This window comes from Macrotis lagotis, chromosome 1, assembly GCF_037893015.1.
Source record: "Macrotis lagotis isolate mMagLag1 chromosome 1, bilby.v1.9.chrom.fasta, whole genome shotgun sequence".
Classification (NCBI taxonomy): Eukaryota; Metazoa; Chordata; class Mammalia; order Peramelemorphia; family Peramelidae; genus Macrotis; species Macrotis lagotis.
In genome coordinates this window covers 645476202-645497710 of record NC_133658.1, presented here as the reverse complement: position 1 = coordinate 645497710, position 21509 = coordinate 645476202, and the positions used below count along the sequence as shown (strand labels likewise).

At 38.0% G+C, this 21509-nt stretch overlaps 1 protein-coding gene across 8 annotated transcripts in view; it reads right to left on the bottom strand.

Moving 5' to 3' along the window:
- Window positions 1–21509, bottom strand: part of GRIK4 (glutamate ionotropic receptor kainate type subunit 4) — a 685181-nt gene that overhangs the window by 127629 nt on the left and 536043 nt on the right. For 6 of the 8 annotated variants that reach the window (XM_074215289.1, XM_074215290.1, XM_074215285.1 and 3 more), the window contains 2 exons: window positions 20264–20371; window positions 17779–17982 (listed from right to left, as the gene is read on the bottom strand). In XM_074215289.1, coding sequence (XP_074071390.1) covers window positions 17779–17982; window positions 20264–20371 — 312 coding nt within the window. Of the gene's footprint in view, window positions 1–17344; window positions 17983–20263; window positions 20372–21509 lie in introns of those variants that run through there. The other 2 variants (XM_074215291.1, XM_074215292.1) reach the window with 2 other exon arrangements.

Here is a 21509-nt window from a genome sequence, read left to right as displayed (position 1 = left end):
CAACCTTGACATTGTCCTGATTCTTTACTTTCCCTCATCCCATATATGCAATCCATTACTAAATCTTTTAGTTTCTACCATAATAAAAACTTTTATGTATGAATCTTTCGCTCTACTCAAACAACCACTAACCCAATTCTGGCCCTCATCACTTTTTGCCTAGACTTAACCTAAATTATAAAGTTGTAATCATCAAAACTATTTGATACTGGCTAAGATATTGCAACAGGCTTCTAACTTGGCTCCCTGTTTCAAGACTCTTGCTCATTCTCATCTATACTTCACTCAGGTGTCAAGCTGATTTTTCTAAAACACAGGTTTGATCATGACACCCTCTGCTCAATGAACACCAGTGGCCAATAACTATCTCCAGTATCAAATAGAAATCTTTTGTTGTATACAGCTCTTTACAACTTGGTCTCTTTCTACTTTTATAGTCATCTTATATTTTCTTCTCCATGAACTATATGTTCCAGTAACACTTGTTTACTTGCAGTTCCCTGACCATGTCACATCATCTCCTATCTCTGTGCATTTGCATTGGTCTTCTTCCTATGCCTAATATTCTCCCCTTTGCCTGACTTTTTTTCATGAATTAACTCATCGCATTTATTTTAATAGACTTTTCCTGGTTCCATGGCTGCTGATGCCTTCTCTTGTCTGAGTCCTTCCATCTACTTTGCATATATCATTTATGTACCTGGAGTTTACATATTTTCTCCCCCCATTAGAATGAAAGTGTCTTTAGGGCAGGAATTTTTTTGACTAAGCTTGAATTGAGATTCGAGTTTATATTTTACACTGGAGGCCACAGGGATCTACTGAGGTTTCTAGAACTAGAAGATAATAAGATCACACCTGTCCATTAGAAAGAACTGGTGTTTGAGAGGATCATGGATTGGAAAGAGGAGAGACAAGAGGCAGCAAACCCAATGTAAAGGCTATACACTGCCTATTGGAATATTTTTGTCTGTTGGAATTCTTCTCTATGTTCCAGTCTTACCTTGGATGATGTCTCCTCCATATAGCCTTTACTGAAAAGACCTGGTTGAAAGTCATCTCTTCCATCTCCCACTCTCTTATAGTACTCTGGTTCTCTCCTTTCCTCCCATTATATAATCTCATACTTACTGAGTAGCCATGAGCACCCTGAAGTCTGGCACCATGTCATTAAAAAAAACTTTGTATTTTCTTTTATGCTTAGAGCATACTAGATATTTACATACTGTTAAATAAATGACTAGGTAGATATTTAAGTATACTGAGTGAAGTATGGAAAGACCACTGACTTAAAATCAGACAACCTGGATCCTAGTTCCATTACATGCAGAATTTCCTAACAAGTTACTAAACATTTCTTATTAAATGCTTGCTGACTTCTGAGTATTCATTTCCTCATCTGTAAATTGGGGACAGCCACAGTGACTCATTTACCTTATGAAACTGTGATGAAAGTAAAATGAGATAATGCATAGGAATTCAGTTCAATTCACAGTCACTTATTAAATGTGCCCCAAACTGTGTTATATGTGGTCTGCTAGGGGACACATAGCTCCTGGCTTCAAGGAGTTTATATCCTACTGGGCAAAAACAGGAATTAAAAATGCATAATAACTTCAGGGGAGGCTCTGTAAACTGTAAAGCACCATAGGAATATGTAGCATTATCAGGAACTCAGGGCTCAAACTCCCCCATCAGCATCTATTAAAAAAAATATAACAACCCAAGATGCTAAGTAGGATTCTGTGACCCATTTGCTATTAAAACAGTCTCCAACTTCAAAGTGAAAAGTTATCCCTGGGGAACAATTGCTGTGTATTTTTTGATTCAGCAAAATGTCTCCAAACTCTCTCAACTGTCCTCCTGTGATTTAGGCAGTGGACAGTCACATTATATCTGGCTCACCCTCCTCCCCTTCTCTCAGGGACATAGTAGAGGAAATGGAATCAGCTTCATTTACACTTAATTCATCAAAATGTCATTGGGTAAGAACTATTTGATGTCCAAGGCTTATGAGCCTGGAGCCTAAGTCTTTGAAAGCCCTTTTCTCTTTGAACCTAAAAGTGCCATTTTGCCAGTACAGAGCTAAAATCTAACAGGGGGGATTCTGTCTGAATGCTGTAGTTGGATTTGGGAGCTTGGTTCCTTGGAACAAGTTGTTCTCTCTTTCATTCCTCAAAGGGTGAGGGATCCCTGCCTCCCTGAATGGTGAGGAATAGGCAACTTAGCTCCTTCAGCCAGCACTTAATGCTAGAGACAGACATGATCATGGGATTGCTGATTTGGAACTGGAGAAGGGGGAACCTAGAGGTCATCTGATTCAATCCCTTCCTTTTACACAGGAGGCTCAGAGAGTTGATATGAACTAAGACCACATAAATCAGCACAGTTAAGTTTTGAACCAAGATGTTTCAAATCAATTCCTGTTGTATATTACTGTTAGATTCAATCTTCAATGATACAAAAACCTGACTATAATGGGTTGGGTCTGTGCTTCTCAACTAGGCCAAGGTCCATGGTCAGGGGAAGGAAGGTCTCAAATCTATGTGCACACATACATTTTCTCAATCAGCAGACACTGACCTGGCATAATTACTATTCCATGAAGATCCTCAACATAAATATACATGATAAGGGGTCTTCACTGTTGAAAAGGACAGTCTCTAGTACAGGGACTTAACAATATTCTGGCTTCCCAAAGGAACTTTAAACCTAAGAAATAATGTTGGCTGGAGATGGGACCTGACCACTGTGTTGACAAATAAGTTTGTATGAACTTCAAGAATCCTATAAAATTCTACTTACTTCTGTTTGAATGTCTAACTCCATCTAGGACCCCATCAGACTGCCTTGTATCCATATTCCCTATCACCTCTGCACTATGCATTCACTTCTCCACCTCTCATAAAGCTTGCTTGATACACTTTCTATCTGTTTCCATCTCATGCTGCATTTTATCTTATTAGGATATGCCAATTCTCTTCTTAAAAACATGAACAATAGTCCAAAAATGTGACTTGTGATTTAGGATTTGCACCCTATATACCTATATATGCACCCTATATTTTTGATTTGGAGAATAAAGTATGGGCTGAATTAGGAACCATGGGCCTCAGAGGCAGATTCCCTCTTTTCTCCCACACCAGGGCTAAGACTAGAGACTCTACCCCAAACAGAGTGCTTGGGTTTCCTCTCTTCTTCTCCCTCCCCCTCCCTTCTCCTTCCTTTCAGTTCCCCACCCCATCTTTTTTTTTTTGTATCAGGACTTGGGTGTTATGGTTTGTATTAAAACTTAAAGCCAAACAAAACCAGTTAATCCTTTAATGGATGATCCTTGCTACCTTTCCAAACTTTCTAGGTTTATTGCACTCAATTCCTCTCTATATACTCTGTGATCCAGCCTCACTGGCCTCCTTGTTGTTCCATCTCTCACCTCAGTACTTTTGCATACTATATCTCTCTAAAGATTTCCCTTCTCACTGTGCCTCAAATTCTTTGGCTTCTTTCAAGCCTCAGCTCATATCTTCTTTAGGAGGCCTTTCATAATCTCCCCAGATACTAGTGCTTGCCCATCTCAAATTACTTTCTATCTACCATATGTGTGTGTATATATATATATATATATATATATATATATATATATATATACATATATATATATATTTGTATGTATATATATCTATATTTATATGTGTGTGTGGTATGTATATACCTATATAGATACCACACACACACACACACACACACATACATATATATATATATATATATATAGTTATTTTCATGTTTTCTATTCCATGAGAGTGTAAGATCTTTGAAGGTAGGGACCAGTTTTGTCTTTCTTTCTATAGGATTTAAAAAAAATAACTTATTAATTGATTAATTCTGGTAGACTCCAAACTAATCTTTTTATGGAACATTTCCTTGTCTCCATTCTCTCCCCGCACCCCATCTCCAACATTCCTATCTTATGCTCTAACTTGACTCTTTAAACTCAAATCACTTTGACTTTCATTGACTCGTCAATAACAACTCCCAACTCAAGGCCTAGCGTTTAGAATGAATGTTAAGTAGTATTTTTTTTCTGTTTTGGCTAGAAACTCAGAGGATCTTCTCCTCCCAGACTGATAAACTAGGCCATCCTTTGTCTTAGTTCTAACCTGGCCTTTAGTCATAAAATGGACATAGCTTGAGACAAAATGAAACTTGGGACAGACCATGATTTAGAAAGGCCATGGTCATCCATTGCACCATGGGCCATGGCCAGTCATGTTGACTTTTGTCCTACCACTGGTTTTTGATGATTCTGTAGGACACAGTGTTTTGCACAACTCTGCCTTATTTAAATCTAATTCACTTGCAAGTTAAGATATCACCCTCATGATATTATTGGTCCTCTTCAAGAGTGAATTATGAAAAATAATAAATAATGACTTCTAGAACTAAGAAACTTACTTGGAGATAGGGTCAGACCAGAGTCCAATTGTGCCACAGTATCATAACCTCTTATCCTATATATCTGCAAATATTCATTAAGATATTATTGCTTTACTAGTTATCTCATAGGATATTTAATATTGAGCTTATAATTCATTAAAATGTACAGGTACTTTTCAATTGAACTATTTTAACTTACACTAAATTTTTTTAGATTTCTGTCCATTTTACCCCATTCAATTCAATTTGATCTTTTTTTTTTTACCAACACTGCATATTCCCTGAGTTAATGGGAGCACAAAGACAAAGTTATCATTCTCAAGGAACTTTATTTTACTGATGAAGTAAGATATTTCCACAGTTGGATATAATTCTTGGTCATGCAATGAAGGTAAAACCAACAACAGTTATGGAGTGGGAAGGGAGTTATGGAACTTAATGGAGGAGGAAAATTTAAGCTCTGCCTTGAAGGAAGAAACAGACTGCAGGAAGGTGGACTCTTGAGTTGTAGTAAGATTAAGTATTAAGTTCAATTTGGTTATCAAGTTGAGTGGGTGCTGAGGAGTAATTTGAATAAAAGGGTAGTAAGTTCAAAGTTTAAGTCTGAACCAAGGTCATCAGGATTCCAAATCCACTACTCTTTCCATTGAATGATATGCTCTCAACAAATCTACAGAAGTTTGGAGAAGATAAGTTTGAATGTATTCATTTAGCAAACATTTATGAAGTGTTTAATGAGTCAGTAACTCTGATAAGATTCTAGGAATAAGTGTTTCAAGAATCCTTCACTGATTCCTCTTTGCTGCAAGCATCTTCCCTCCTGAAGCTACCATATATTCCTTTTGTATATGTTCTATATAAACTTAATTATGTAAATGTTGTCTCCCTTGTTAGAACGTAAGTTTCTTAAGAGTAGGAATGTGTCATTCTTAGTATTTATATGCCCAGGACCTAGCACAGTACCTGCCATATAGTGGGCACTAAATAAAAACTAGTTGATTGATTGTTTAAAAATAATTCCTATTCTAAAGGATCTTATATTGTATTAAGGGTGAAATATCAATAAACCAATCCACAAGCATTTATTAAGTCATCATTATGTCCCAGGTGTTGTGCAAATGACTGAGGATGCATATATAAAGACCAAATCAATCTCTGCTCTTCAAGAGTTTATATTCTAATGGGGAACACAATTGTCTAAACATAGAACCAAATATATATATAAAGAGAACAGATACAAAGTACTTTATTCACAATATTTAGCTTAGATGGTCACAAGAAGTTGAGGAGATCAGGGAGAACTTTGTATAGAAGGTGGTGCTTGAAATGTGTCTCTGTGTGGGGAGAGAGTGCATTTCAGTAATGGCCAGTGCAAAAGGCACAAAGATGAAAGGAACAGAGGAAAAGATTACAGAGTATGGAAGAAAGAATGTTCAATGAGACTGGAAAGATAGGTTGGAGTCATGTTTTTAAAAGCCAAACAAATATTTATATTTGATCCTAGAGTCCATAGGGAACCAATGGAGTTTAATAAGTAGGGGATTTACATACTCAGATCTACATTGAAGGACAGTATTTTGACAGTTTTGTGGTAACTGAAGTGGGGAGAAACTTAAGGCAAGAAGATCAACTAGGAAGATAGTAAAGTAATATAGTCAGGAGATCATAAGAACCTAAACTAAGATGGTGGTTTTGTGAATAGAGAAAAGGAGTTGGATATGAGAGATATTATAAAGGTAGAAGAGATAATATTTGGCAAGCAGATTAATATTGGTTGAGGGAAAATAAGGAATTAAAAATAATTTGAGTGTACAAACCTGAAAGACAGAAAGAATTATGGTGTGTTCAACAGAAATAGGGAAATAAAGGGATAGATCTTGAGGTGGGAAGATAATAAGTAATGTTTAGGATAATTTAAGTTTGAAGTGTCTTTAGGACTTCCAGTTTGAAATATTCAATAAATAGGCAATTGTTGAAATGGTACTAAAGGGCTTTGGGGAAGACCCACAGTTAGGGGCATAAATAGATGAGGAGCCAGCAAAGGAAACTGAAGGATTAGCTGGCAGGGATGGAAAGTACCATGAAAGATAATCATAGAAACCCAGAGATGAGAGTCTCCTGGAGGAAAGGGTTGTCAGGGAGGTGAATAGAGGTCAAGAAGGATGAAGATTGAGAAAAGGTAATTGGATCTTGCAATTATGAGATCACTTGTAATTTTGGAAAGAGCAGTTTCAATTGCATAATAAAGTTAGAAGTCAGATTACAAGATGTTGAGAAGAGAAATTGAGAGATAGAATCAGAATATAAACAGCCTTTTCCAGGAGTTTGATTGAGAACAGAGAGAGACAAAGATTGCTTGAATGGATGATAAAGCCTAGTGAAGATATTTTAGGATGAGGGTAATGTGTGCGTTTGTAAGCAGCAGGGAAGGTATCAGTAGACAGGGAGAAACTGAATAGGAAAGAGAAAAAGGAAATGATTGCACAGGTGTCATGCTGGAGAAAATGGGGGGGGGGGAGATGAAGGGCACATTGTAGAGGGATTGGCCTTGGAGGAGAGAAAGGGCATCTCCTTATCAGAGATGCTTTGAGTTTTTGCTTCAAGTTCCCTATCTGCTAAATAGGTATCATAATACCTGCACTACAATCTCACATGGAGGCTGTGAGGATCCAACAAGATAATGGACCTGAATCATTCTGCAGGCCTTGGAGTGCTAAATGAATGACAGAGGTCATCCTGCCATTTCTTCCACTGCTGTCAGAACTTATCTTTACCTTTCCATATGTCTTTGGGACAGTAAACTCCTCCAGGGCAGAGACTATCACCTACAAAGTCTAGAGTTGAGTTGATCATTTAAAAAAAAATCCATATTGATTAACAGGAGAGTTCTAAACTAGTGAGTGCTCTGTCCATGGTACTACGTGCTGAGGATGTGGTTTTGGAGCTGTCAGGTGAACAGGAAAGAGAATAACTTTCTACAGTGTGACTCTGGAATTGTATCAAGGGAAGAGTAGGAATTAGGGTCTTTTAGCTACTTCCTGAGAAGATTAAAGGTACACATAACAACTTTAATTTATGGTTTACAAAAAAAGGAATGTGTCTGATCTATTCTGAATATCTGATCATCAGACAACCAGAAATATTAAAGAGACTACTACAATACGATCTAGTTCTCTGACTCCTTTATTTTATAACTCCTCTACCAGTATCCTGTCACTGATGAAGTTTACCTCTATCTCTCTCTCTGAACAAGACCTAACTATGTCACACTAAGAGTATGACCCAGTTCCTTTCCTTCTTTGAGCTTCTCATAAGTAAAATGTGGAGTTTGGTATAATTGATAACATAGTGGAATGTAAAGGAAATAGACCTGGGGATCATGAAACCTTTTCTCAAACCCTTAATTTTCAGCGAGACACTGTGCATGTTGCTTAACCTCTCAGGAATCAATTTCCTCATTTGTAAAATGAGGGATTTGGTTTAGGTGATTTTTTTAAAATATTGTAACCAAAAAAAAAAAACAGAGGAAAGATATTTATCATCCCAAAATAGAACTCATTCTGTATACATAGTGTATTACCTCTCTACTGAATAGAGGGAAGGGGCAGATTCTTGGAAGTGAGTTCTGAAAAGTCCCATTCAGTTCTAACATTCTGATTCTTTTCTAAACCAATCAACGCATGAGTCAAATACTACAGTGAATATTTTTCTATTATCAGAGACATGTAGCAGTATTATAGGTAACCGCATGATGAAATGAAGTGGAATTTGTATTTCTTATAATGAATTTCTAATTCCATAGGTTTCTAAGCAAAGGAAACTTATAGATCAGCTAGTATGACCTCTTTATTTTATAGATGAAGAGATAGTGACTTGTCTAATAGAAGTAATGAGGTGACAGTGGATAGAGCACTTGACCTGGAGCCAGGAAGACTCCAGATGTTTAAATTTAGCTTAAGATATTAGCCATATGATCCTTGGCAAATCACTTAACCTCAGTCTGTCTCACTTTCCTCAAATGTAAAATGGGAATACTAATAACATCTTCCTTCTAAGGTTGTTGTGCGAATCAAATGAGAAATTATTTGTAAGACACTTAGTCCAGTTCTTAGCTTGTATTTGGCACTTAAAATTCTCATTTCTTTTCCTCCTTCCTTCTTTCCTTCTTTCTTCCCTTCCTTCCTCCCTCCCTTGATTTCTTCCTTCCTTCCCTTTTTCTTTCCTCCCTCACTTCCATTCTGCCTCCCCCTCCCTTCCTTCCCCCTTCCTCCCTTCCCTTCTTCCTCCCTCCCTCCCCTTTTTCCTTCCTCCCTCCTTTCCTTTTTTCCTCTCTTCCTTCTTCTTTCCCTTTCTTTCTTCTATTCTCCATTTTGTCCTCCCTCCCTCTCTTCCTTCATCTCGCTCTCCCTTCTTTTCCTCCACCCTTCCTCCATTTCTTCCTCCCTCCCTCCCTCCCCCCCTTCCTCCCTCTATCCCTCCCTCTCTCTTTCCTTCTTTTCTTCCCTTTTCCTTTCTTTCCTTCCTTCCTTCCCTCCTTTCTTCCCACCTTCCTCCTTCGCATCCTCCTTCCCTTCCTTTCTTCCTCTCTCCCTCTTTTCTTCCTCCCTCTTTTCCTTCCATGTCTTCCTTCCTCCTTCCCTTCCCTCCTTTCCTCTTTTTTCCTTCCCTCTTTTTTCCTTCTTTCCTTCCCTCCTTCCTTTCTTCCTTCCTTCTCTCGCTCCCTTCCTTCCATTCCTTCCTCCCTCCATCCCTCCCCCTCTCCTTCCTTTTCTTCTTACCTTTTTTCTTCCCTCCTTGTTTCCTTCCTTCTCTCCTTCCCCATTTCCTTCCTTTCTTCCCTCTTTCTTTTCTTCCTTCCTTTCATCCTTCCCTCATCCCTCCCTTCCTTCCCTCCTTCTTCCCTTCCCTCCTAGTAAGTATTAAAATTAGAATACAATGGGCAGCTAGGTGCACTGGCCCTGGAGTCAGGAGTACCTGAGTTCAAATCCGGCCTCAGACACTTCATAATTACCTAGCTGTGTGGCCTTGGGCAAGCCACTTAACCCCACTGCCTTGCAAAAAAATCTAAAAAAAATAAAAAGATTAGAATACAAACCCAAGTTCTCTGGTTTCAGAGCAAGTGCTATTTTTGCTATAAAATGCCTACAGAAAGCTCACAGTTTAATGGATGAATCAGTATGTGCACAAGTAAAAAAGACATAACAAGAAATATCAGAAATGAAAATGAAAATAAATGTTGAAAGATAGTGAGCAACAAAGAAACTGGTGACATCCTCTGCAATCACCAAAAGTTAGTTTTGCCCTGGATTACTGATGACGAGAGTCGGATGTCCCAGCCAAGGGAATGGAATTGTGTGGGTACAACACAAATAACTGGCAAGGCCCAGGGATCACTGAGCTGTGAAGGATTTGATTGTGGGCAAAGAACAAATTCAAGTATGAGCTGCCTCCCAAAGCAACCAACATCTCCACCACTAAGAAACACTGCCAGGAGGAATTGGGTCAACTATTTGACCCACTATATATATGTATCTATTTGTTCAGCAATAGTATCCTTCTTTTCTAATGGTTTCTGCACCACAAGAAATGCTCCATTGCTTTTCATACATATGTAGGAAATATGCTTAGAAAGTCTTTCACAATTACTCTTCTTCACTTTGAATAACTCCACAGTCCTGGGGAATCTTCTGATAACAAAATGGCAGGGGATCCATTACTGGAGGGAAGAGTAATAGCATGAACAAGGGGAGGGGCACTCCAGAGGTCATCTAGGTCATGCCATTGCCTCTATGATCTTACCTTATATGATCTACCAGTAAGTGAAAGACCACATAGTATATTGGAATTTGGCTTAGGCAGTGAATTTAGAGTAGGGGAACCAGATTCAAACCTGAGAATCTACAACTTTCTATATAAATGACCTTAAGGAAAACACTTTTCCTTCTCTGGGTTTTAATTTTCTCACTCAGTGAGAGGGTTGAGCTAGCTGGTTTCTAAATTCTTTTTCTAGTTCTACATTAAAGCCATATAATCATACTTAGTTCAGCACACTTTATTGGATACTTATTTAGACAGTAAAATGTATTGAATATTTGTTGTATATACAGCACTATCGCAATGAATGGGATTGATATAAACTTTAAATAGGACACAATCCTTGCCTTCATGAAACTTAAGAGTCTATAGGCAAGGAAAAGGATAAGATTTACTAGGATTTCTATTTTTCAAGATCTCTATGGAATGAGATTACACAGTAGGCGTCACAGAGTAATTCACAGTAACCCACAGTATCACAGAGACCATGAGTGAACAGTGATCTAATGATGTAGCGAGATCAAGAAAACTAAAGGCTCAAAAAAAAGTCAATTGAATTTGGAAATTGAAAGAATTCCAAGATTCTTTGTACTTAAATTCTCCCTTTTGAGATTTTCTTATATGCAACATATCTCACTATCTTCCTCCCCACATCCTCCACTCTTTTTAACTTCCATATACTGTTGAATTACCCAGTTTTGCAGGCTCATCATATAGATTTCATTCTTTATTCTTCTTTTCCTTACATACTCAACCTTACTCAGACAATCTTTTGCCAATTCTTGTTGATTCTATATTTTCAGCATGTCACATATATGTCCTCTTCTTTCCCCTAATACTGCTATTACTCTCATGCAGGCCCTCATTATCCTATTACTGGATTATTGTAGCCTACTGCATTTGCCCTACTCCTGGATTATTGTAGCCAACTACTTTGGTCTCCCTACCTCAAGTCTTTCTCCACTCCTGTTTATATCCTCTACTCAGTTGTCAGAGTGATCTTCTTAAAGTTCAGGGTGGATCATAATAACCAATGCCTATTTGGTAAACTCCAATGATTCCCTATTCCTTCTAGGATCAAGTATAAAAATCCTCTGTTTTTTTTTACTTATAACAGCCTTTTCCTACCTTTCTAGTCTTATAAATTTATTCCCCTCCACATCTGATCTAGTAATAAGATCAGCTTGCTGTTCCTTGTACAAGATATCTATTTTGTGCATTTTCATTGACTGTCCAACTATCTAGAATTCTACCCCTCCTCAACTTCTTTACTTTCAAATCTGAACTAAAATCTTAACCTTCTACAAGAATCCTTTCTCAGTCTCTATTAAGGTTAGTTTCTTCTGAGATGATCTCCAATTTATCCTGTGTGTGTATCTTGTTTATATGTAGTCATTATGCTGTCTCTATTCGATTGTGAGAACCTTGAGGGCAAAGGATTTTTTTTTAATCTATTTTTGCTTCCCCAGTGCTGAACACAATGCCTGGCACATTGTGAGTGTGTAATGAATGTTGGTTATCTTAATTTGACAAGTCAAGTAATTTTCCCTTTCAAACACATTCCTCTAGTTATGCACTCTGGGGATTGTTGCAGGCAGCCTAGCTGAGTAGCCTTCCTTCACCCATTGCCTTTGCTTTCTCTGTCCTTAACCCTGAACAGACAAACTATCATTTCACTGCATGCACGAGTCAATTTATAATGTTCAATAAGAATCCAAGAGATAGAAATACTCTTTTTAGCCTCATTCAGGCTGCACTAGTTTCAGGTCCATTATGCTGTCAAGAACAAGCTGAAGTCTCCCTGATATGAGAGAGAAAAAAGTGTGAGTGGATCAATAGATTCACATTTCCAGTTTTAAAAAAACAATAATGACTCTCATTTCTGTAACATTTTAAGGCTTAAAAATAGATTTTCTTAAAGCAAATCTGAGAAAAAAAAAAGATTATCCTGGACTCCCGACTCTCCCTCATTCCATCAGTTGCCAAACCTTGATTCCTTCTCTCCACTCACACAGCTACCATTTTATTTCAGATCCTCATTCACTTCTTGACTAGATTATCACAAGAACTTCCTTTGGTCTCTTTACACCAAGTTTTTCCCCACTCCAGTCCATTCTATATATTTCAGTTAAAGCAATTTTCCTCATGTGTAGTTCTAGTCATGTGATTCATATGCTCAACTAACTCCAGGGACTTTCTATTGACTCTAGGATAAAATATAAATTCCTCTTTTTAGCTTTTAAAGCCCTATACAGCCTGTTTCCAATCTATCTCTTCAGACTCTTTGGATATCACCCTGCCTCTTATACTCCACAGTCTATCCTGACTAGCTTCTCTTTGTTCCCCTACTCATCACTCCACCTTTAATCTCCATGCCTGGAATAGGCTTCCTTTTCATCTCTGTCCTCATTCAGACTTTCTCTCATTGTTTAGTATACAACTCAGGCACCATCTTCTCCATGAAGCCTTTTCTGGTCTCCCAGTTGTTACATCTCTCCCAGCCAAATGATCTTTGAGACTTTGAACCTATTTTTGTATACGTTTGCAATATATATGTTTTATATGTACTTGATGTCTCTCCTATTAGAATGGAAGGTCTTTGTGATTAGAACTGCAAGTAGAAATAGGCTTCATTTCTTGCTTCTTGTATCCCAAGCACTAGAATATAGCAGGTGCTTAGTAAATCCTTGTTGACTGATTGAAGGAGATAGTGCAAGTAAGTACAAGCATATCCTCTTTTATACAAAAGGAAACTGAGACTCAGGGAAGTACAATATCCTGTCCATAGTTACCCAACTAGGAACTAATTAGAACTCAAAACCAAGTTTCCTGATGGCAGATCCAGCACTTTTTCCCATTATGAAATATTGTATCTCTAAGATATTAAAAGATTATCATCTGATAATATTCATTTGGATAGTTGGGGTGACAACACCAAGTGTACCCTATCTCCCTAACCTTTCTCCCACCTCCTCTCCTCACGCTGAATCATCCAATACTCTTTCCAGGAAGGATGAGATTTTGGATGTGGGGATATGGAAGTTCAGGCACCGATGCTAAGGTACTTTTTCCTTGTATGTGTTCCTGACTGCTCTTAGACTTTGAGTGAGATGGAAGTTAACAACTTCATTTCTGCTGAGGAAATGAAGGACCACCAGGTTTTTCCATCTGCCCTAAATCTGCATTTTTTATGTTACCTCCTTTAATTAGAACATGAGCCCCTTTAGAGCAGGTACTGTCTAACTTTTTCTTTATATATTCCCAGGACTTAGAGAGATACTTGGCGTCTTGCAAATATTTAGCCATTGGATTTCTCATTCATTCACAGAATTCAAAAAGACAAATTTCATTGCAACAAAATTATATTAAAGCGCCTACTGCACATAGAACAATGTTTCAGACCTTATGGGAAATTTGAAATTTGGTTATGATGTGATCCATGCCCTCATGGAGATACACAAAAAGGAAAGAATCTTACATTTGACCTGGGAGTCAGAAAACTTGGATTCTATTCTTAGCTTTTGTAATTACTAAGCTTGGGGTATGTCATTTAGTTTGGTCCTCATTTTCCACATGTAAAAATTGAGGGAGTTATGGGAGGTGATTCCTGAGGTCCCTTCCAATTTAATAACAACAAGTTTGTGATTTTCATAATTCTTCATGAAGGTGACTGAAGTAGGCACTCTGGAATACTCAGAGCTTGGTCAGACACTGAAAACACCAAAGTCATTCACTGCATCCTGGGCCATTGCCAGTCATCTTGACTTTTGTCTTGCCACTGGACTTTGATGACTCAGGAAGAGAGTGAGGCTGACTACTTTGTGCAAATGTATTTCATTTAAATACAATTTACTTTCAAGTCAAGATATCTATCCATGATGTCAATGGTCCTCTCCTAAATGAAAGATGAACAACAACTGTAAGACTTTGTGATAGATTCCCTTCTTTATTTTCTCTTGGAATCTATTTTAGACTTCATAAGGAACTAACTGTGGCCAATCTCACTGATTCTGTTTAAGACATTTATTTCTGCAAGGTAGGAAAGTTTAGATTCAAGTTTCTGTTGCTCTTCCTTGGGAGGATATCTTAGAAGACATATGGCTCTTGCTTAGCTGGTACAAGCTGGCAACTGAATGGCCATGACCCATTTTGAATTGAATGTGGTTGGATCATTTTCACCCCTATGAACTAGTGAATAGGTGTAGCGACAGTCAGAGATCATAGTTAGCCCTTGATGAACTCCAAGTACATTATTCACACTGATACACAACCTGTGGCATATTTGAAGATTTCAATCTGACTTCCTCATGTCACTCAGCAGGTATCTCCATTCAAACTCCTCTCCAATGGAGTAGTCAATCACTTGGACTTCCTCCAAGGAAGTTTATAATTCAAGAAACATTCCAGAAAGAGAGGGGTGTGAATTTCTCCTACAAGGAGAGAATTTGTCACTTTAAAGTTTTCTCCAGAGGTCATCTAGTCCATCCTCTAATACTCTACTCTTATGTTTCATGATTAGGACATGTTAGCCAAGTAGATCATCAGAAGAGGCTGGGAGACCCTGTGTCTCATGCTCCTATGATCTAGCCACTGGACTCCATCCCCACTGTGGACTCCAAACATGGGCAGGAAAAATGACCTGGGAGGGAGTCTTTAAGCAGGAAAGGAAAAAAACCCAGAAAACTCTCCTTTAGTAAAGTCTATGTATTCATTGGCAGGGAGTGAGCTGGAGTCTCAAAGACAGTCTTAGGTTCCCTGCAGATATTTTCACAGCCCCCTCATTCCAACTCTCTCCCCCATTGTGTTTCTGCCAGGGTTCCCCAGGACTTTTATAGCTGATTTGTAAGTTTGTGTTTTGCAAAGCTGATGCTCTTATTTGTATTAGAGATGGGTGTTCCTCTATGCATAAGCAGTATCACATTGCCACCCATATTTTGCAAATAAGCTTGGTTTATTGGATTCATGTTCCACTGATCTCCAAGGCAGAACACAAGATATATCTCATTGATCCCCATTCTTGATGTAAATTGAGTACCATTGATTCATTGCTTAATGTAAAATTTCTATCCTGATCTCCTTAGGCTTCACTCTACCTAATTCTGGGTCCAGTAAAGGGGAAGGGAATCCACCTTTGTCCTCAGGATAAGGAAAAGCCTAAAAAATCTGGGTGGGACCTCTGCTCAGCGTCAGTCTTCTTTGAGCATGTCTTCTCTGACTCCCTGGCCCAGTCAGCTCTGCTTGACTGTTATTTTGTCTCTGTCTTTCTTTACCTCCCATTTTTCTTATGTGTCATAATTTCTTTAATAAATTTTTGTTTATTTCCAAAATAAAAGATATATTTCATTACTGCTTTCAACATTAACATGCTTCCTGCTTTGAGGTCATGAGCAAAAGTTAGGGATAACAATGGCAACATTATTAACATCAGCAACAATAATTATACTTATTTATATTAACATTTACATTATGCTTTGAAGTTTTCAAAGCACTGTGTATACACTATATCATTAGGATCCTAATACAATTCTGAGAGGTAAGTGCTACAAAGTACTACTATCTCCATTTTACAAATGGGTAAACTGAGTTCAAGAGAAATTAAGTGGCAGTAAATTTCTGAAGTGGGATTTTAATCCAGGTCTTCTTTCTGACTCCCTGGCTTGATCCCCTGCAGGATGCTGCTTCATCACCCCATTGTGAAAGTGAGGAATTTGAGGACCAGAGAGATAAAAAAAACTTATAATTTGGTCCTTCAGCATGTGAAAGAACCTGGAAATCCTGACTCCTATCTGTGCCCTCTCTACTGTGTAGTTGCCAACTATCTTGAACTTATGGTAATCATAAATACATATATGCAAAAATTTAAAAGCTTAATCACAATAATAAGAAAATACTAATTTGGATAGTTACATGGCTCAATGAGTGTGGGGTCTAGAATTAGGAAGACCTGAGTTCAAATCCAGCCTCAGACATTTATTAGGTATATGACTCTAGAAAAGTTACTTCACCCTGTTTGCCTCAGTTTTCTTACCTGGAAAAAGGACTAGAGAAGGAAATGTCAAAGAATTCCAATCCCAAATAGAATCATGAAGAATTGTATTTTATGGAAATGATTAAACAAAAACAACAACAAAGTTTGGGATCCAGGAGATTTGAGTCTCAGTTTCTCCTCACCTCTGCAAAATAAGGAGCCATAGAACATGACAACTAAAGTTCCCTTTTCCAGCCCTACTGTGGATGAACTCAATGAATTCCCTTCAAGTTTTAAGTCTCTTGTTCAAACCTGTCTCAGGATTAAGAACAAATTAGTTATTTCCTTTTGTCAGAAAGACTTTTTAAAGACTATTTAATCTTGTACCTGTACCAAGAATATTTAGATTTCCCTGAAGTCCCACTTCCTTTTATATAATTCCTTTGTTCTGTTATTGATGCTGTGCTATAATTTTAACTCCATCTTGCACATTGGTCCTTAAGATCTCCAAGACTACTCAAGTGTTTGACCATACTTCTTGCCCTTGACTACCTCAGTTATATAAGGATAATAGAGATGAAAAAAAGAATATGATAAGCAAGCATTGCTCATTCAGCTGATAGAATATTCTCAAGCTTAAGCCCCCCATACTAGTTGCCATCTCTTAAGAGGTTCTTATAAATAATCAAACTAGTCCAGTTTGAGATCAATTTTAACTCTATCTTCTTAACTTCTGAGGTATACTAATGATCAAGGAAATTGACTTTCAGTTGGTGAAGCAGTGAGTTTGGAATATCTACAAGTTTTCCAATGATTCCTGAATTGAGAAATATTTATTAAGACCCTAATATTCTTTGGAACACTCTGTATAACTGAGATCCCATAAAAATGTACTGTTAAACACTCAAAAATGTCAAAGATGGTGAAAGATTCCATATATGACAACATATTTATAGTGATATATTGCATGAGCAAAGAACTGGAAATCATATCAGTGCCCATTGATCAGAAAATGACTAAACAAAGTCCAATAGATTAATTTAATGGAATATTCTATTAATTTGATAGAATAAAAATAATATCAAGTACTTCAAAGAAATTTGAAAAATCTTGAATGGACTGATGCAGAACAAAGAAAGCAGATCGAAGAGAAGAGAACAATGGGCACAATAACTAAAAGGAAACTATTAAAAGATATTAGAATTCAGATTAACATGATTACTAGTCTTGATTTCAGGGGATGGATAATGAAGCATTTTTTCCTTCTCTTGTTAGAGAAGGTGAACTACAGATGTGAGCCTCATTCAGACATGGTTAATGAGTTGGTTTGTTTGCTTACAATGCTTTTTCTTTGTTACAAAGTAGGGTTTGTGGGAGGAGGACATAAGGGAAATAACAATAATATAATAAAAAACAACAAAACATCAATAAAATATTTCAAATAAAGAATACTATTGATTATGACAGTTACACAGCTGAATATGAATGTAAGTTCCATTTCCCCCTTTCCCATTACCTTTTAAATCTAGGTCTGAGTCAATCCACAATCCCTTTCTTACCCGAGCAATCAGCTCTCCGACCATTCCAGTCCACGTGCCGTTGGCCTCAGGCACACCATATACGCCATCCCCAACAAGGCGAATCTTATAGTTGAAGCGTAGGATCTCTGAGAGTTCCTTAAGCATGTCCACGCAGAAGCCTTCATAGCGGTCATTTCCTTCCATTTCTTGGTGGTTCCCCTTCAGCATTAAGTATGGGTTCTCCTGCAGCGAAACTAGGTAGCTGTCATTCTCATCTTAGCCCTAGCATCTCAATAGCACACACTTGGCAAGACTCAAGAAGGGTCGTTGGGGAGAGGAATTGGGCTGGAACATAACGATGTGCTGAGAACAGAATAGGTGTTCAGGCAATCTTTCAAAAAACGTGAATATTAAGCTGGACAAAAAGCCTGAGCCAGGATTCTCAGTCCTGGTTTGTCTAAATTCAGAGATAGTTCCAGTTATGTGAAGAGAATGTTAGCCAGTTGAGGGCAGTGGTGCCAAACTCAAATACAAAAGAAATTGTCCAGCTGCTACATATGAATCCCTTTATGCTGCATATTGAATAAGAAAAACATATATTAACATTATCTATGCTTTATAGTATTTTATTGAATTTGTTAAATATTTCTCAATTATATTTTCATGTGGTTTGGCAGCAGTTTGAAGTGTTGTGGGTCTTGTGCTGTTGGTGGGGGTTGTTTGTTTGACACACAACGTCTGTTGTATAGTGTCCTGAGGACAGTGTTTAATGAATGCTTGTTGAATTGAATTAAAATGAATCTTTAGGTATGTCATGAAATTATGAAGATTTCCTTCCTTCCAAATTAATTTAATGTTTTCTTTAATTTTCAAAGTAGATGTATTTAACACACAGCCAACATAAGTTTAAGTGTGGTACAGAGAGTGGTGGTGGGAAGTAGCGGGACAGAAGTGGAAGAGGAGGAAGAAAATCACAATTTTGAATAGGGTAAGGAATAACTTTCAAGGTGGTCCTTTGGAAAAAACAAATCTGAGTCTTCACTATATATATGGTAAACTTTCCATTATTCATGCTTACTTATTCATTCAACAGCCTTTGTTAATTATGTTAATTATGTTCAGGAATCAACCCAAACCCAAACGAGCTAAAGGCCCCTGCTATTTGACTTTGGGATATTGTATATTTGTTTCTTCCCTCCAGTAGATTTCCTTCCCTGATGCTGTTTTACTTGGCTGAAATCAATTGATCAATAAATTTGCTTTCTCTGAGCATACACTGACTGGCAGTTCAAACCAGAGGTCCTAATCAGATGTGTACTGAATTTTAGTGTGACACTCTACATATTTGAATAGGTTGTAGTTATTAAAAGAGGAGCAGAGAGAATTGTGAATTTGGAGTAAGGTGACTTGGGTAAAAATCTTGGATCTACTATTTGCTACCCCGTGTGACCTTGAACAATCAATCAATTAACAAGCAATTTATTAAACACTTACCATGTGCAATGATACAATGATAATAGATAAAACAATACTGGCTCACTTCACCTCTTGGAAGATATAGAGACTCTCCCAGGATCATTAAATATTTCTCAATCACAAAGGTGTTGTGTCACTAGAATCTTTTCAGGGGTAAGAGTCCAGCAATGTCCTAATTGGGCTCCCACTGTATTTCCTGCACCTAGGCTTTATATTCCCCCCAAGTTTCTACAGGGTTTTTGCATCACTCTCAGTGTTTAGATTAGGTTGAACACACAGTAGATGCTCAAGAAATATTTCCTGAATGAATGAAAGAATAATGAATTACTCTGGGGGACACATGGATTAGGACCTAAATATCACAAAAAAAAAATTCAGATACCTGATCGCTCCATATCTTTCCCCTTTCTTGCCAGATAATCACTGAGACAGCCTGGTAAATTATTTTTGTATGTGTGAGAAGATATCCCACGGTTCTTAAGAGCATGGTGAAATGGGTCCCAATTCAGGTTAGGCATATACCTTTTATAGGCACTCCTGGGTCAGTTTGTCCAGGTTACTTCTGTCCATTCTTCAACCCAGAAAAACACCAATAGGGCAGGTTTGCTTTTACATATTCAACTACTCCCTTCCAGGACAGTGCAACAGGGGCACTGTCCTGGGCAGAATGATTAGAGGCATAGAACTGTTTAGGAAGACTGGGTCCCTCCCCTCTAGACTGCCCATTGTGCCACAAGCCCACATTCACATTGTAGCACGCAGCTGTCCGGGGCATTCTAGATACCCTACTTCCAGAAGCATCAATGACACCACCTCCCCACTCAAGTATTCCTTCCCAGGTCTCTTGAAACCAAATCAAATAATATTTCCAAATGAAACTGCAACTTGACTTGAATTAAAACAGCTATCAATTGACCTTACTGCTGTGATTAGAATGGGGATTGGCTGTTCACCAGGAATTCTGTGACTGACTGGCATGGAGGGGACATATCCTTCTAGAGAACTGAAGATATGGAGAAAGATAGGTAGAGGCTGAGGCCTGGCTTACCAGGATGGTAGTGACGACCAGGGTGGTGTTGAAGAGGCTGTCGGAGATGTTGGAGGAGGAGAGATGGTTGTCCATGCTGAGGCCCTCTGACACATGCCACTGACCAATCTGAGGAGATCAATAGGAGAGGACTGGGAAGACATTGGGGCCGATTTTTTCCCCAAGGAGATATGGGGGAACCTTAGAACTGTGATTTTAGGGCATTGGGTTAGGAGATGAATAGAGTATTCCAGATTTCTGTGCACAGAAGACCCTTGGGAGGTCATTTCTCTGCCTTAGGGTGGAAGTGCTTTCAATTTATGGGGAGAAGGGTGAGGGATAAGGACCAGAATTAATATGCTGGAAATGAACAAAAGACCAGGTTAGAGAAGAGGTAGGCATTTTGGGGAAAGTTTTAGTAGAACTGCAAATATGTGAAGATTAATGAAAAAGGACAAGGGAACTTTGGGGGGGGAGAAAATCAAAAAAGAAACATGGAAAGTGCTTCTATCAGGTTATCTTATATGAAAGAGCAGGAAAAAGTTGGTAATAGCATCACTAACAAAAGACTGTAAGAACTTGTTTAGTTCATCTTTCTGTATGTGAATGTAACTATCCTTATCTATACACTTTACAAAGACCTCTGGAGAAGGCCATTCCAAAACGTACTTCACTGAGTCTTTCTAAATGAATCATGTCAGGAAGTTCTTTTGATGTCTAACCTAAACTTGTCATGCTGTTGTATTAACCTACTTCCTCTGTTCTGATCTTATCAAAGGTAGAGAACAGCTGGTTACTTTTTCTCATGCAACAATATTTCAAAGACTTGTTAGGTTACCTTCTAGCTTTCATTTCGCTACCAAAAAACAAACATAAAAACCAAAGCCCCAAACCAAAAAGAACCTTGGGAGATGAAGCTATTGGACAAAAGAGCAGGAATCATAGAATCATTTGCAAGTTGGATCAAACCTCAGAGACCATTTAATTCATCCCACAGCTGAACGGGATGCTTAGAATATCTTTGACAAGTGGTAATTCAACCCTAGCTTGAAGACTTTTAGTAATGTCCAGTTTGAAGCAGAATTAATTAATAGTACATTTCCCTCATTTTGAGCCAAAACCTGTCTCTGTAATCTCCACCCATTGTTATGATTCCTTAATACAGAAGCCAAGCAGGGAAAAAAAGACTCTCTCTTCAACACAGCAGTCTTTAAATATTTGGAGACAATTATCTTCTCCCTTCCCCTGCCTTTGAATTTCCTCTTTT